The sequence below is a fragment of the Bos indicus genome, chromosome 5 (genome assembly GCF_029378745.1).
Source record: "Bos indicus isolate NIAB-ARS_2022 breed Sahiwal x Tharparkar chromosome 5, NIAB-ARS_B.indTharparkar_mat_pri_1.0, whole genome shotgun sequence".
NCBI lineage: Eukaryota > Metazoa > Chordata > Mammalia > Artiodactyla > Bovidae > Bos > Bos indicus.
In genome coordinates this window covers 57115521-57131457 of record NC_091764.1, presented here as the reverse complement: position 1 = coordinate 57131457, position 15937 = coordinate 57115521, and the positions used below count along the sequence as shown (strand labels likewise).

Here is a 15937-nt window from a genome sequence, read left to right as displayed (position 1 = left end):
TATCTTCATGGGTGAGACTTTGACTTAGTTTTTTCCACTTGTAATATTGGGTTTCCAAAAGAGTTCCTTTGGTTTGTTTCATGTAAGATGTCTGTAGTAGTGCTTAGTTTTCTTTAACTTCATTTGAAGCAATTTTGTTAGATTGTAGTGTGACAGTTGTCATATCAGCATGCACTAAAAATACTTAGCAAAATTGGTTAATTTTTGTGTAGCCATTTTACTATTTAAGATGAAAGAAGAAAGCAACATTTTTGGCATATTGCTTGTTTCGAGAGAAAAAAAAATGCAACTGAAACGCAAAAAGATGTGTGTTGTGTGTGGAGAAGGCGCTGTGATCGATGAAATGTGTCAAAAGTGGGTTGCAAAGATCTCGGCTGGAGATTTCTTGCTGGAGGATGCTCCACGGTTGGGTAGGCCAGTTGAGGTTGATAGCAATCAATCAAGACATTGAGAACAATCAATGTTATACCACGAGGGAAGACAGCTGACATACTCAAAATATCCAAATCAGTGAAGAGATTTTTTAAAACAATCCAAATCAGACATTGAAAATAATTTGCACCAGCTTGGTTGTTTTGTTGTTTGGGTTCCACATATGTTAAGTGGAAAAAAAAAACCCAAAACATTACCTTCTTGGCTATATTTCCACATGCAATTCTCTACTAACCCTAATGAAAACGTTCCGTATTCTTTTTTGGCCACACTTGGAGGCATGCAGAACTTCCCTGGCCAGGGATCAAACCTGTGCCCCTTGCAGTGGAAGCGCAGTCTTACCCAATGGACAACCAGGGAAGTTCCAAAACCTTGTTTTTAAAACAAATTGTGATGAGCAATGAAAAGTGAATACTGTACAATAACGTGACACAAAAAAGATCATAGCACAAGCAAAATGAATCACCACCAACTACACCAAAGGCTGGTCCTTATACAAAGAAGGTGAAGTTGTGTGGGATGGGGAGTTCTCTATTATGAGCTCCTTCCAGAAAACCAAACAATTCCAAGTACTGCTCCCAGTTAGACCAGCTGACACCAGCACTCAATGAAAAGTGTCCTGAATTAACAGAAAAAACATAGTCTTCCATTAGGATAACGCAAGGCTTTGATGACCAGGCAAAAACTGTTCCAGCTTGGCTGGGAAGTTCCGATGCATCTGTTGTATTCACCAGACATTGCACCTTTGGATTTCCATTAATTTTGGTCTTTACAAAATTCTCTTAGTGAAGAAATTTCAATTCTCTGGAAGACTGTACAAGGCACCTGGAACAGTCCTTTGTTCAAAAAGAAAAGTTTTGGGAAAATGGAATTATGGAGTTGCTTGAAAAATGGCAGAAGGTAGTGAAACAAAATGGCTGTTCAACCAAGTTATTGGTGAAAATGAAAAATGTGTCCTTTATTTTTACTCAAAAGCTGAAGGAATTTCTTGGCCAACCCAATAAAAAGCCAACACAAAGGAGAGGAGGCTGAAGTCAGAGAACCCCACGTGCAGATATTTCTAATGAAATAGATGACACTCAATAATATTTTTGTTTTTATTTTACAAAACATGCAGTTTAAAACAAGAATTTTAAAAAAATAGCAAGAAAACAAAACTTGGGACAGGAGAGTGGATGGAAGACAGGTTTCTCAGCTGTCAGCAGGAGTGAAGCCAGCAGCCAAGCTTTGTCTAGGACTCAAAGGCCCTTTTGGCAATGATGATGTTGGCAACACTGGTTTGCTGGGACCACCAGACTCTAAATGCTGGCCCCTCTGGGCAACCCTCAAGCAGCCAGACTTAGGCTAGGTCTTGAGTTTCTGTTGTATCCTATCAGTGTCTGGGACTTCAGTAGGAACTGAGCGTTTTGGTTCCAGGAGCTTCTTTACCTGTATATTAATTACCCAGGATAATTATTAAGAACACGAATTACTTTCTATCTGGGTCAATTCCAGGCTGTTTCTGGCCCACTATTTTGCAAAGGATGAAAAAGTAATCTGGCTCCTAGACCTTCTGCAACAATCCTGCTGCATTCCAGTTCTATTAATAGCACCATCTGTAGACCCTGAGCAAGTCCAATTCTGGGAGTATACAGGGTATAGCCAACTTGAGAACTCATCTCCCAGTTCTGGGGCCACAGAACACTAAAGGGAGGGAGCTGTTCATTGGGAGAGCATGAGGTCAGAGTGCCAGCACTGAAGAGAAGACAGCTGCATCTGTCAGAGACAAAACCAAGAGCATTGACTCCTAAGGTGAGTCAGGAGAAAAAGCACCTGGGACATTTCTTATGAAGGAAAAATGCAGGAGAAAAAAAGGCATGGACCTCCCCCAAACTTTTTAGAATTGGGAAAGAGAAGGTTAGGACCAATAGAGAGCTTCAATAATAAAACTGATTTCTGATTTCACTGAATATTGGAAGGAATAAGTGCTTTGTAAACCGTTAAGTGCTTTCTATTACAAACAGAAGGCTGGCGTGGTACTGTTTTAACATCACCATTGTTCTTATTTGGCAAAGGAAAAAAACAGCAACCCACTCTAGTATTCTTGCCTGAGAATCCCATGGACAGAGGAGCCTGGCAGGCTACAGTCCATGGGGTTGAAAAGACTCGGACATGACTGAGCGACTTCACTTTCACTTTCATTGTTCTTATTATGGTGGCTATAATCTTCACAACCCACCCAGGCCAGTTTCCCCTGTCCCGTCCCAGGCCTTACTCTTGGGACTTGTCTGGCCCTCAGGCTCAGGCACCTTCCAGTCCATCTTTCGACCTTTCTCGTAAAGGCTCTTGAGAACTTTGTGGAAGGACTCAGGCTCAGTGCCATTTTTGCTTAGTTCCAGATACTTTCGGTAAAGCTGAAGGGCTGTGCGGGCATCCTCAATACTGTCATGGGTCTCCCCTTGAATCTTCAGGTCTAGGGGAAGCAGAGGTGGAATAGTTTGGGACCTAGCAAAGGAAGGTAAGAATATGTCCTCTACTCATATCCCCACTCTCAATAAACAAAAAATCCCTGACTGCCGTTAAGGGAAAGAGCCAAACACCATCCCTAGTGCACAAAAGGGATACTGAAGCTAATTAAATCCACCTGTAACTCTCACCAGTAATTTAGGGTTATCCCTATTCCCCTTGGCCTCTCACACATTTTCATGCTGTTGTTCCACACAAGGATGTACAAGGCAGAGGAACTCACCTAGAAAGTACCAAGCAAGGAATCGCAGGGAAATCATTCGTTTCCGGGGCATGTGAAATAGATAAACAGTGTCAAGGACTTGGTCCTTGGGCACCTGCCAGGGATAAAACAGTGGGATACTGAGTGCAGGGGATCCATAATTTCCCATTTTCCCAAAACACAATGTATACCCTGGGGGGCCCACACAAAGAAAGACTCTTAAAAGAGCCCTGCCCAAACCATGAGGTTGATGACCCGGAAGTCCTTTTGCAGACCGTGACCCACAAACTTGACTCCAATGTCTATGAGAAAACGAAGCTTTAAGTAGGTAGACTTTAGAGTTGTGAGGTGCTTAGAGGAAATCTTGGCATCAAGGTCTCCTGGCTTTATCCCTGAGTACTGAGTCAAGTAATCCACCACCTAGGGATACAGAAAAGGTCAAGTCACACAAGAAGCGAAATGCACAGTTCCCCCTGCCATTCGTCCCCAGGTTCTAGGGCCTTCTGTAGAAGCACAGGTCTGTCACATTTGCACATCCACATCCTAATACCTGCTCCTGGGTAGAGATGTAGTCATCAATGAAGGGGATACCCTCATTGGGTCCCTGGCCCCTAACGCAGGTAATCCTCGCCACTGACATCTGGCTTGGCTTGATGGTAGACTTGGTGCCATCACTGCGCAGCTCTGCTTCTTCCTATATAAGAGTTCATAAGGAAACCAGAAAAATGCTTGTGACTCCTGATATCCCCAGAATTATGTTCTAACACCCCACTCTTTTGGTCTTGGTTACCTCATTAAGGGTGACAAACTCAGCGTCCAGGCCCACCAAGTCCCCAACCTGTGGCATCTCATTCAGCATCAGGGGAATAAAAGTAGTATGTGTTTTCCGCTGCTTCCGTGCTAATGAGGCTTCAGCCAGCAGAACACTTGCCTCAATAGGATTCTTAACTGGAGGGGAGAATCCAGAAGACAGATGGCTGCGGAGAGGGAAGTGACCAGGGGAGGGAAACCAGAGTGGCTGACTACAGACTGGGTCTACACTGTGATCCCAGTAATCGAAGCATGTGACTAAAAAGATCATGTCTGATGAACAGAACAGGCCAACAAACAGGTCAAATCAGAAAATTATCAAGAAATATGCTAAGAAAAAAAAAAAAAACAGAAAGGAGTGAGATTTTCACTTTGGACTTTACCTTAGAAAATCCAGAATTAAAAAAAAAGAAAGTCTAGAATAATATAGTTTATTACCACACACACACAAAAGAAGAGATCCTTACTTGGAGATAAGCTCAAAATCATAACCTTAGCCATTTTCAGATATCACCCCTCATCACCTGTTCCCATTACACCCTCAGGATCCCCAGCTTCTAAATTTAAGGCCTGATGAGCAGAATCACTCTACTGTCCCTGGAAATACTAACACTGGTTGCCAATCCTAATAAGCTGTTTTCCAGATCTCTTCCTGAAGATGAATCTTATTGCTCACACCCTTGGGTCTATGCTATACTACTTACTGTTCAGGTTGTATTTGGAATTAAGATTCCTTTTGATGTAATAAAGGATAGCAGGCACTTTCCAATTCATGTCAAACTGCACAGCTTCATGCTATAAAAGAAAAAGCACCTAATGGTCGACATATACGCCTTTCTTCCCCTTTATCCCAAGTCAGAGAGAAGGACTCAGGTGCTATATTTAGCTTTGCTAATGCTTTTTACTACTGAGGACCCATCCCTCCTCCTGAATCTGCCTGGCATTCTCTTGGGTACTGAGGATGAGGATGCCAGGGAAAGGGGAGATGCAAGGGGGAATGGAATGTGTTACAACTAACCTTATCGATAGGTTCAATGAGAAAGTCGTTGAAGAGATACCACTGCTGGTGGGTAACACCCTGTGGAGATACAGAGGATGCCAAAGTGATGGCTAGAGCATTCTGGCTCAGACTCAAGATAAGGACAGAACTGGGATTCCACTGTGGCTACCACCAGGAATATTCCTGCCCTGTATTACCTCACTCACCTCCTTGCGCTGGTGGTAGGTCTCTCCAACTTTGATGTGAGCCACCAGGCTGCCCCCTGTGCGTGAGTCCAGGATGTGTACCACAGTTGCCATCAGGTCATACACATAGACACCATGCTCTTCCTCTGCCCTGGCTGGGCCCCACTGTGAGGGGGGTACCCAGGCTGCTAAGCTAAGTTTAAGGGTGGGGAAGGAAGGGGAATGGGGATAGAGGACAGGGAGCTTGGGGGATGGGGATAGGGGACCAGGTTGGGTTCTTTCCATCCTAGCCCAACTATGACTCCCAGCACTGAACTGAGTCACTCTACAAAAGCCCATAGCTGGTGAATACTAGGCCTTATTCTCTTTTTCCCCCTATACTTAGGGAAACTAAAAGTTCCACCTTTCCCTTGCCCTGCTTCTGCCCCATCTCTCCCTTTTGTTTTTTGGTCATGCCACAAGGCTTATGGGATTTTAGTTTCCTGACCAGGGAATTGAACCCAGGGCCCCGGCAGTGAAAGCACCGAGTCCTAACCACTGGACCACCAGGGAATTTCCCAACCTTCTTTCCCTTATTCCCCCTCCTCTTCCCAGTTTTTCAACAACCTGCATCTCATCCCCATCAGTCCAATTGCAAACATCCAGCCCTTTGTTCTTGGTCATCTTCATTTGAATGGAGAAAGGAAGCCAGACATTCTTCAACTCCTCAATGGAGGGACACATCAGCATGCCCTCTGGACTGCCTAGTTCCTTCCTATCAGGACAGGAGAATTGGAAATTTGTTCTAAGGAGATCTGACCAGTGACAAGAGGGGCCACTGGGTAGTTCAATCCTTTGACCACTCTACAGACAATACCTACCAATCAGCCAAAGCAAACTCCTTATTCTTGGAGATTTCCCCACTATGCTTCTTTATTGCCATCTTGAAGGCAACCTGCACACAAGGAGAAAACATCCAGTTCCTCGGAGAACATGAATCATATATGGAGGTTAAAAGAGGAAGAAAACTAAAAAGTACTCCTAGCACCCTATTTCCAACCTAAGTCCTGACCTCAGCCTGCATCCTCCAGAAATCAGCTTCTTTCAAACTGTTCACCTCACAGTTGATGACAAGAATATCTGGCAGATGGCGGATGTTGCGGGTCTGGATCTGAGAGAATGAAACAAACAAGGAATGGCAGGAGGCCCACTGGGAAAGAAACCTGGACGGGAACAGTTTAGGCCTGGATCTGCTTCCTCCAACTGGGGTTCTTCCCACCCACTAGAGATCTCTGGATGGTGGTGCTGACCTAGTCTGTCCCAGATGAGACCACAGCTGAGTCCCCCATGTGGCAGGACTCTGGCCCAGGGCAAGCGCCACTCACCGTGGGCTGGTACTTTTCACAGTTGTCACACCAGGCCTGTGTATTCTGCTCCAGGCAGATGCTTCGCTTCAACACCTGAGCAAAGTCACAGTTCTTCCCGGTTTTATCTGAGGGGAAACTGGATGCTTCACTCCAGGTCCTCCCTATCCCCACCGTGAACCCCCCAACACCCTTCTCCTTGATGTTTCAGGACACCTGGGGGAGCACCCCCCCACCCCGGCTGCAGGGTATACCACTGTTGCTACCCTCAGGGTAAGAGAGCGTGAAGAGCAGTGTGGATGAGGCTCGCACGGTCTCACTGCCACAGCGGCAGAGGCTGCAATTTTCCATCTCACAGCTGAACAGCTGCCCAATGACAGAGTCCCCCGATGAGCAAAAGCTGCTAAGAGTGGACAGGGCAAGATATGCACACTGAGGGACTCAGGACACCCTTTTAGTCACAGAGGGGCCTGCCGTGGTGACTTTAACTATTCCATACCTGCCTCCAGCACCTCGGTAAGCCTGGGGTACTTCCAGCTCCTGCAAATCTTGATGAAGTTGCGTGAGAATGAAACGGTTCCACCTCTGAATGAGCCTGGCCAGGTTGCCCTTGCCCGAAGCCTCATCTGAGTCAGCCAAAATCAGACCAAGGGCTGAGGCCTCAGGAATGGTGCGGAATGCTCGAAGAAAATTACTGCCCTGGAATCCAGGAAGTGTGTCGGTGGAAAAGGGTTATTTCCTCTTCTGTGATTACTGGCAAGAGTGATGACCCTGCTTACTATCCCCCTCCTTTCCCCTTTTATTGTCCCAGGTCTCCAGGCACTGACCTGACAGGGGTCGCCTCGGGAGAGGTCCAACATGTGGAAGAGGAAGCCCAGCTCGCAGGCCAGGCAGAACTCCTTCTGGCAAAGGTGGTTCTGGATTAGACAGCGCACAGGCTCCAGGAAATAGAGCACCTGGAGGGAAGAGCAGGAGATCTGATGCGGACAACTGGCACAGGGAGAAGGAGCGGTGGGAAGGCTAAGAGATGGTGGAGAACACAAAGCTTGAGTCCACTGAAGAAGAGGAGCTCATGGGGGACTTGCAGGCTGTGGGGCAAGAAAGAATGGCAGAGGAGACTATAGTGGACTTGGCCACTTGGTTAGGGAGACCTGGAAAAAGAGGGGTTGAGGGGCCCAGAGAGAAGAAAAGCAGTAGCCATCTTCCAGTCGTGGGAATACCCAGCCTTACCTGGATCATGCAGTTACAGTAGGCATTGGGGATGTGGGGCTCCAATCCAGCAAACAGCGTCTTATTGTAGTGCTTGAAGTCAAAGTCCTCCAGCCCTAGCTTGGAGTATTTGATGGTCACCTGAGGCAGAAATAGTCTGAGCAAGATGAAGATGTCCTCAGAGCCCCCTAAATCTCTGCAGTAACCATAACCTTCCCCCAGACCCTTCCCAAGTCCAGAGGGATAGGCAAAGGCTTCTTGAATGAGCCCTTCAATCCTTTCTCCGATGACCACCTTTCCCAGGAACCTGCCCCCACATCCCAGAGGGCCCCTTCCTTGGTATCCCCCAGCACCTTGCGGTACTTCTTAGAGACCATGTGGAGATGTGGCTCCTCTTCCCGCCCTATTGGTGACTCAGTGACCTGGCTGAAGCTGTCAAATTCACTGTCAGACTCCTTGAGTCGGTAAGGAATCTAGGGTTTTTAAAAAGAGGTACCCTTGTTGGATGTATAATGATCTTTGGTCCCGCCTACCTTTTACTCCAACACTGAAGCAATCACCAAGTCCCGAACCTAATAATTTCATGGGGTTTTCGGCATCCACCGCTGCCTTTTCATTCCCACTGCCATCACCCTACCTCATCACAGCTGGACGATACCGATGCTTCCACAGTGGGTCCCCCACCCCAATCCACTCAGTCCAGCACACCGCCACCGAGCTAACCCCCACAGCATGGCCTTTTTGGTGCACTGCTTCCGCTGTACACTGGTACGCACAAGGTTTCACAACCAGGCCCGTTCAAAACTTCATTTCTCATTGATTCCCAACACTAACAGCCGGTCCAACATGGTCCCTGTCAGTTAGACCTCCTGAGACCTCTACTAACACTGTTCTCTCATCCTGAAAGGCTCCCCTTACTATCTACTTACCCGTCTTTCATCCTTCCAGCTCAACACCCACCTCGTGGAGTATGCCCTTTCTGACCAGTCTAGCCTCTGACCAGAGTACCCTTTTCTCTCTAAACAGCTCTAACACTGACTGCTTCTAACATTCCTTTAGCATTTAATGATAAAGCATAAATAACTTCTGCCATGGATAGGTCTTATCTTCAACAACCAAACACTAAAGCTCTAAAGAGCAAGGACCCTATCTCTTATGTATCTGAACCCTAACACCTAGTATAATACTTCCAATTTAGTAGGCTTCAAAAACCTTTGTTGACTGACTAAAAACAAAAACTAGGGAGAATTACTAAAGACAAAGGAGAAACACCAATGGGCTGGGGCGGGGGCTGACCCTCTCCCCTCTGAACAAACCTGATTTCGCAGCCTGGTGCGGGGATTGGGTGCATAGCCGATGAAGCCCACCTTCTTCATGGTGCGCAGAATCTCTGCATCCACAGGCGGTGCTCGCCTATAATGTAGTATAGTTCTAGGGCTTGAAGACTGTGGTGTCTGCCCATCCAATTCCCAATCCCCAAGGGACCAGAAAAAAAAATACTAAGAGTAGACAACAATCAGGAAAGAAGGAGAATAATAACAGGGCTTGCCGAGACTCCTGGTATCTTGGCCCTTTCCCCCTCCCTCCTTTTGGCCCAGATGGGAGGTACAACCTGGGAGCTGGAGCAGAGTTGGCAGCAGGCCAGTCAGAGAGAAGCGTGTCAGTGGTGAGCGGGACAGGGATGAGGGAAAGAGGCAGTAGGTCCTGGCTCCAGTCCAGAGGCGGCAGTGAGTCCACGAGACAGGGCAAAGCAAACTCGGTCTCACGGGAGTACGGGTTGAAGGAAGGCTCAGGGGAATCAGTCCAGAGGTGCACACAGCCCTCAGAATCCCCAAAAGCGAGGGCCTGCTTGCTGGCTGACACATCAAACGTCATTAGCAGAGGTCCCACAGGATTCACATGAAAGATGTCTGCTGGGTTGGCCAGGCCTGTGGGCTCACAAAACTGGCACTGCCCTAGGAGGGAGGAGGAAGCCCACTGAGCCCTGGAAGGTGAAAGGGAGCCATCTTGTTATGCCCTTCCTACTCTCTTCCCCTGGTTCAAGAAAAGATGGGCCCCAAATCCATGCCTAGAGATAAGAGGAAATACCATCTGGTGCCTCCCATAAATCACAAGGAGGTTTGCTACCCACTGGAGACCAGTTCTCTAGTTGTCTGCCTGCTCTACCTGTATTTTTTGCATATGTGCTCTTCACATCCAGGGAGAAAATAAAAGCTCTAATCTCTTACCAAACCTAAGTGAGACCCTGAGACCCCTTAGAAAGGTTACTTTTTTCACAGCAAAAAAATTTCAGGGAGTACACTCCTTCTTGCTCCTAGATCCCCTCTTTCATTCATCGACTCTTATCCCATCCTATGTCCCCTTCATACCTGACTGGGAGATGATAGCAAGACGAGAAGTATATGTAGGGATGAAGCGTAAGAAGGCAGGATCCACGTGAACTTGAAGTGGTGTGATGGCACGCATCATGCGTAGATCATAAACTTTGAGGAAACGGTCACAGGCCAGACCAGTAAGGCGGCTGGAGAAGCCACAGGTGGCCAGCAGGTTGCCATGCACGTCAAAATCTGACAGGCTCCCTGAGAAGGCATCAAACTCATGTTCCACCTTAAAAGTACGGAGATCTCGCAGAGAAACCTGAAGAAGAGAGATCTTCGTTATCTGCCAGCACTGTTATCAGGAATAGGACCCACCATCTGCCTAACCCTGTGAGGCCCCTGCCAAAAGAACTAAGGCTCTACAATGTGTGTGTGCCAAGTCGCTGCAGTCAGCCCAACTCTATGTGAGCCCTGCCAGGCTCCTCTGTCCATGGGATTCTCCAGGCAAGAATGCTGGAGTGGGGTGCCATGCCCTCCTCCAGGGGACCTTTCTGACCCAGGGATCGAACCCACATCTCTTATGTCTCCTGCACTGGCAGGCAGGTTCTATACCACTAGCACCACAATACAGGCAATTAAAGCACAAAAAAAAAGCAAAAAGAGAAGCCAAGATCTGGAAGGGACCCCAAAGAGAACTTGTTTACCCTTTTGCCTCTAAGATACCCCACTTACCACAGAAAATATCAGGCTCAAAGATAATCTCATAGTATAACATGGCTGAGTAGGAACTCAATTCACTCCTCCCACCTCCTCAACTACTGAGCTCCAGAATTGAGTAAAAAACAGAGCCCAATCACATATCTGGTGAAACAGAGCCCCAAGGTGGGAGGAAAAATGGAACTTAGTCATTCACCTTGCCAGATGTGTGGCCACAGAAGAAGAAGCGATTCGTCTGTCTCATGATAGTGACTCCAGGTGTCTCAACTGTGTACTGTGAGGGAAGCGGGAGAAACCGGTGAGAATGATTCTTCCCACAGACCAAAGGAACAGAAAGGTCATATGAGCATCATAGGCATTTCCAGTTTATACTGCCCCCAATAACCTCAGGCCCTGCCTGCGTCCCACTTGTACCTTCTGAGTCTCCTGGACAGTGTTCAGGTCAATCTCTAATATGTGGTTCTGCAGCCCACCAATGAGCAGAGTGCTGCTGTCAGTCAGCAACAGGCTGTGCATATCTTCACTCTCATCCAGCCTGTGGGAGATGAAAAGCTCAGGGGCCAGGGTTTCCAAAGTTTCCAATCCTTTACCCTTCCCACTCTGTAAGGGATCCCCTTCCCCAGTCCAGAGGTAAGAAGCCACTTACAGGTAATCAAATATAATGAGGCCCCCTCGGGCCATATACTTGAGGTTGTTCTTGGTAAGAAAAAGGATGCCATTCTCCAGGCTCTGGATCTGGCGGATGTCGTCACTGCCATTGACCTGAAATGATGAGTAGCGCTCCAAAGTTGGGCCGAAAAATGATGTGGCATGGCCCTGTAGTGGATGAGAAGATGAGAGACACCCTGACTGGAGCGGCAAGGCTATCCCAGATACAAATCAGAGAACTAGACATTGCTCAGTTTTTCCTCCATTCTTGCCTGGCCTTTCTGGCTGGCAGTGACTAAGGCATAAAGCTGGGCACCAATCTTATATAATATGATACAGTATCTTTAAATATAAAGATATTTATATGTTATGATAAAAACACTGAGAATACTATCTTATGTTCATTTAATACTTTACAAAGTACTTTTATAAACTCTACCTCATTTTATCCTCACAATGACCCTGCTGAAAAGGTAATGCCTCAGTTTGTTAGAACAGTACTCAGAAGGTTAGGGACACAGGTCCAATCCTCCACTGGCCAGGTGGCAGTCTTGTGTCCCACAGTCAAGTCCTCATCTCCACAAGCCATCTGGGAAATGTGTACTGTGGGTCACAGGCTAGAACAGAGAGACTGAAACTCATGCCACCCTTGGCTCCTATGACATCATCCACTCCTGGTTTCTCTCCTGACTCTTAGCTCATATCTTCTCCTTATGTGCAACCCTTATGACCACTCTTGAAACGTGACTATTCCAAGCCCACCATCTTCTCACCCTACTTGTCTTCCTAATTTTACCCACTCTTAAGGTTTAAACATTCAGCTTAAACCGGATTTTTTCCCCTAGCCCAGACCATTGCCTCAAGTTTCAGACTTGTACATCCAAATACCTACCACATGCCTCTCTTTAGCTATTCCATGAGAACACAAACTCATTACATCCTAAAGAAAACTCACCATTTTCCCCCATTTCAATTCTTCTTAACTGTATTCCCTATGGTACCATGATCTACCCAGTGGAGTAAGTCACTGGTAGTCGACTTAAATTTAACTTCCTAAATACTTGCCAAATCTGTTCTGACATATAAATCTCTATAGTGCTTCATTCAGGGCTTCATCACATTTTAGGTGAACTACTACAAAATTCTGTGCACTCACCTCATGGAGTCCTATCCCATCCTCCTTAAATCAAACTCTATACTGCTACTTAAGCACTCCACCTAAGATGCAAACTGGACCTTGTCATTCTGGATAAAAACCTTTAGTGAACTAAAGAATCAAGTCCAAGCTCTTTTAACAGAGCTTATAAGGCTTTCCAGACTGTCCTCCCACAGACAACTGCATGGTTCCTTCCCTTCCTTCCAGGGAGATTAGAATGGACATCCTGGCCTGCATCCAGGTCTCCACTCAAGTGTGCCTTTATCGGAAAGCCCTTCCCTTGACCATATATCTAAAACAGCAATACCTCACATCTTTCAATACCTCAACCCCCTAACTCCACGGTACTTTTCTTATGGATTCTATTTTTCTTAAGGATATGTCATAAATATATTTCTGTTGCCTTTTAAAATGCTTATTCAAAACTGAGACTTCAGAACAAGGTCTGGCACCTAAAAGGTGCTCAAAAACATTGGCTGAAGAGAAGTCTTTAACTCTTCAGCTTCATCTTCCATTCCAGTAAACCCTACCTGCTTGTAGTTCCTGCACTGTGCAATCACCAAGCTGTGTACTAGCTTGGGAATCATTGTTTATTCCATTGCTTTTCCCAAAACGGAATTTCCCCCTTTTTCATCTGGCTCCTACGCATCTCTCAAGACTGAGCTCAGGTGTCACTTCCTTCTGGAGATCCTCTAATTCTCTTCTTTGCTCACCAACATCCAGTACGTATTTTCACACTGGCATTTATTAAGTTCATATCCCAAATTCATAATTATTAAGTTAAACACTTTTTAGTTTCTTTTAAAATGCCATAAAATTTAAAAAAAAAAAAAAATAAAATAAAATGCCATAAAATTACATTCATATACTTGGGTTTTTTCCTTCATTGTCCTGTGACCTCCTTGAGGGCAAAGATTATGTTTTATTAAGCTTTATTCCCTGAGCCTAGTCTAGCAGTAGACAGTGCCTACTGAAATGAATGTATTACCAAAAAATTCACTCTTTCCAACAGAAAAACAATTCACATCCTATGGAAAGTAAATAAACCATGGACACCATGTTATTTCTTCCAAAATCTTTGGGCTCCCGAGTATATTGGCAATATGGATACATTTTTAAAAATGAACAATGATAACTGCTCCTGGAGAGATTAAAGTCAGCCAAAGACAAAATGATTCCATGTAATATGTGCAGAAACAGTAGTTAAACATTCTGTAATTAGGGAATTCCCTGCCTGTCCAGTGGTTAGGACTCCATGCTTTCACTGCCCAGGCCCGGGTTTGATCTCTGGTCAGGGGTACTAAGATCCCCAAAGCGGCTGGCATGGTCAAAAAGAAAACATCCTATAATTATAAAAATGGAAAACAGAGGAAGAGCATTAGAGACTGTATTCAGATGGCTATAGACTAACTGAATGCGTAGTTATCAAGATTAATCAAAGCATGGAATGGACAAATTGTGGAAGAAGTGGGATACCTTCTGAATAAGAACACCGATGTAATCCATCTCTACATTCTATGACTCCCTCCTTCTCCCTCCCCTCCCTTCCTCTTGGCTTGATTTAGAAACCCAGCTAACTCCATCACCTCAACTCAGTTCTGGCTCCCTGCAAAGCAGTTGTTCTTGGGCTAAAACCAGGTAAGAGACCCCCAATATCTCCTTTCAGCCCTTTCAAAGGGGTACAGTTCTTACCCCATGGCTTCCCACCCACAGCATCTCCTCGTGCAAGTCAAAGTGGGAGACGGAGACAGGCACACCCACTTCAGCCACCACACTGTGCAACTCAGAGTAGACACCTTCCATTATGTGCACTGACTCCTGGACTGGAAGAGCCTCTAGGGCCACTCCCTCCGGGTCCAGCTCCACGTTCTGTAGCAGACTCGGGTTCAGGTGGGCATCCAGGACAGGATCCAGGGCAGAATGCATGGCCGGGGCATACTCTGCAAGTCCAGGGTCCAGACCCTCGAAGTTCATGATGGTGATGATGACGATAGCAGCAGACTGACCCGTGTCACACACCCTCCCTTGCCACAGCCCCTTTGGATGCCTGACCCAATCAGCAGGACATCACTGGACCTAGAATGGACATCCTGACCTGCAAAGGGAAAGAGGGAGCTAAGTCACGGGTAGGCCCAGGTACTTGTATTGAGTGTGTTCTAGGTTTTACTGGCAGGACGGAGACAAGGCAGGCAGAAGATGTAAGAATACAAGGCAGGGGATGAAACAGGCAGGAAGGTAATCGGCACTGGGGTAGAGGTGGGAGAAGGTGTTGTCCCTTGCTCTTCTCCTCTAAGGTACTCTGAACTCCCAGGACCCCACTAGTTAACTTAATCCCTGACTTCCTTTTCACCCTCCTTCAGGGCTGCTCACTTGCCTGGTTCATCCCTGAACCATCAATGTCAGGAGCAGCAACTGTGGGGGTAGGGGTTAGGTAGAGGTGGGTAAAGTGCTTGTTTCCCAGAATTAGGGATAGGGGTAGACGGTTGAAAGGGCAGAACAAGGTAAGTCAGTTTCCCAGAATCCTCTGCAATGCTACCCAGGATTCGCTAGGGGAAAATAAGACTGGCCAGTTACCCACAGTTGGGGCGGGGGGTAGGGGGACGTGAAGGAAATAACTAGTTACCCAGAATTCTCTGGGGGAACCAGAAAAATCAATTACCCATAATTCTCCCTCGGCGGCGGGGAGGGGAGGGATTAGGGCAGGGGTCAGATGTGTTCCTGGGATGCTTACGGGGATTAGGTCATTACCAAGATTTCTCCATGGCGGATATTTTGGAGCGCGTGGAATTAAAACGAGTAGGGGGAGAGCAAGCGCCGTCAGCTCCGCGGGAAATTCCAGTTTCCCCACTTCTCCCCCGCGCCTCAGGTTCAACCAAACTCTACGACGGAAACGGCGTGCACTCCCAGTCTCAGCTTCCAATTAGGAAGGGCGAGAGGCTTACCTTAGCCAATCGGGAGCAGCCAGGTACAGCCGGACCCGCGAGAAGACGTGTGACGCGCGAGCTGAGCAAAACAAGACCTACGGGGCGCGGATAGGGACAAACGGAGTCAGAACCTTGTCCCAGTTCGGTGGTGGTAGAGTAACCGTTGTCTTATTTAAGCCTTCTTTAAAAGAAATTAGAAAGCCCCAGGCTTGGAGCCCGAACTTTCAAGCTCTGTATATCTCCAGACTAGAGTAAGGGGAACCCAAAAGCAAAGCACTGGGAATCGATTGCTGGATATTCCCATTATGGCCCAGTCCACCCCCTTTCCCCGTGGTACTCTTGTGAGCACTTCGCCAACTCCGACTTGTTACTCCTGAAACTTGCCGGCATTTCCTATCATTTTCAGGCATGGGAGAGAAAAAAGGAAGCGGGAGGCAGCCTCCTAACATGGCTCAAGTAGCTGCATCTTCTACGATTCTAAAGGCAAC

At 46.8% G+C, this 15937-nt stretch overlaps 2 protein-coding genes and 1 non-coding gene across 19 annotated transcripts in view; 1 reads left to right on the top strand and 2 right to left on the bottom strand.

Moving 5' to 3' along the window:
* COQ10A (coenzyme Q10A) overlaps positions 1-9918 on the top strand; it is a 48654-nt gene extending 38736 nt beyond the window's left edge. The window contains exon 8 of the transcript XR_011566633.1: positions 7289-9918. The gene's annotated coding sequence lies outside the window, so the exon portion shown is untranslated. The remainder of the gene's footprint in view (positions 1-7288) is intronic.
* PAN2 (poly(A) specific ribonuclease subunit PAN2) lies at positions 1516-15455 on the bottom strand. 17 transcript variants are annotated; one of them, XM_070789486.1, is made up of 26 exons: positions 15274-15449; positions 14218-14620; positions 11368-11537; positions 11136-11256; positions 10918-10995; positions 10056-10323; positions 9299-9641; positions 9003-9099; positions 8040-8159; positions 7708-7827; positions 7305-7433; positions 6977-7176; positions 6732-6880; positions 6499-6605; positions 6186-6284; positions 5995-6068; positions 5741-5888; positions 5147-5299; positions 4968-5027; positions 4654-4744; positions 3930-4087; positions 3690-3833; positions 3380-3559; positions 3161-3254; positions 2687-2884; positions 1516-2187 (listed from the first exon to the last, which is right to left on the bottom strand). In XM_070789486.1, the coding sequence occupies exons 2-26, from the start codon at positions 14497-14499 to the stop codon at positions 2153-2155; spliced, it is 3618 nt and encodes a 1205-aa protein (XP_070645587.1). In that variant the 5' UTR covers positions 14500-14620; positions 15274-15449; the 3' UTR covers positions 1516-2152. The 17 variants fall into 17 exon arrangements, 16 of the variants coding, with proteins under 16 accessions (XP_070645587.1, XP_070645589.1, XP_070645591.1 ...); XM_070789488.1 differs by having other exon boundaries at positions 6732-6877; XM_070789490.1 differs by having other exon boundaries at positions 6744-6877.
* On the bottom strand, positions 5613-5686 carry TRNAE-UUC (transfer RNA glutamic acid (anticodon UUC)). Its single transcript has one exon. It is a non-coding gene; the product is annotated as a tRNA-Glu (tRNA).
* Positions 15456-15937: the final 482 nt, after the last annotated feature.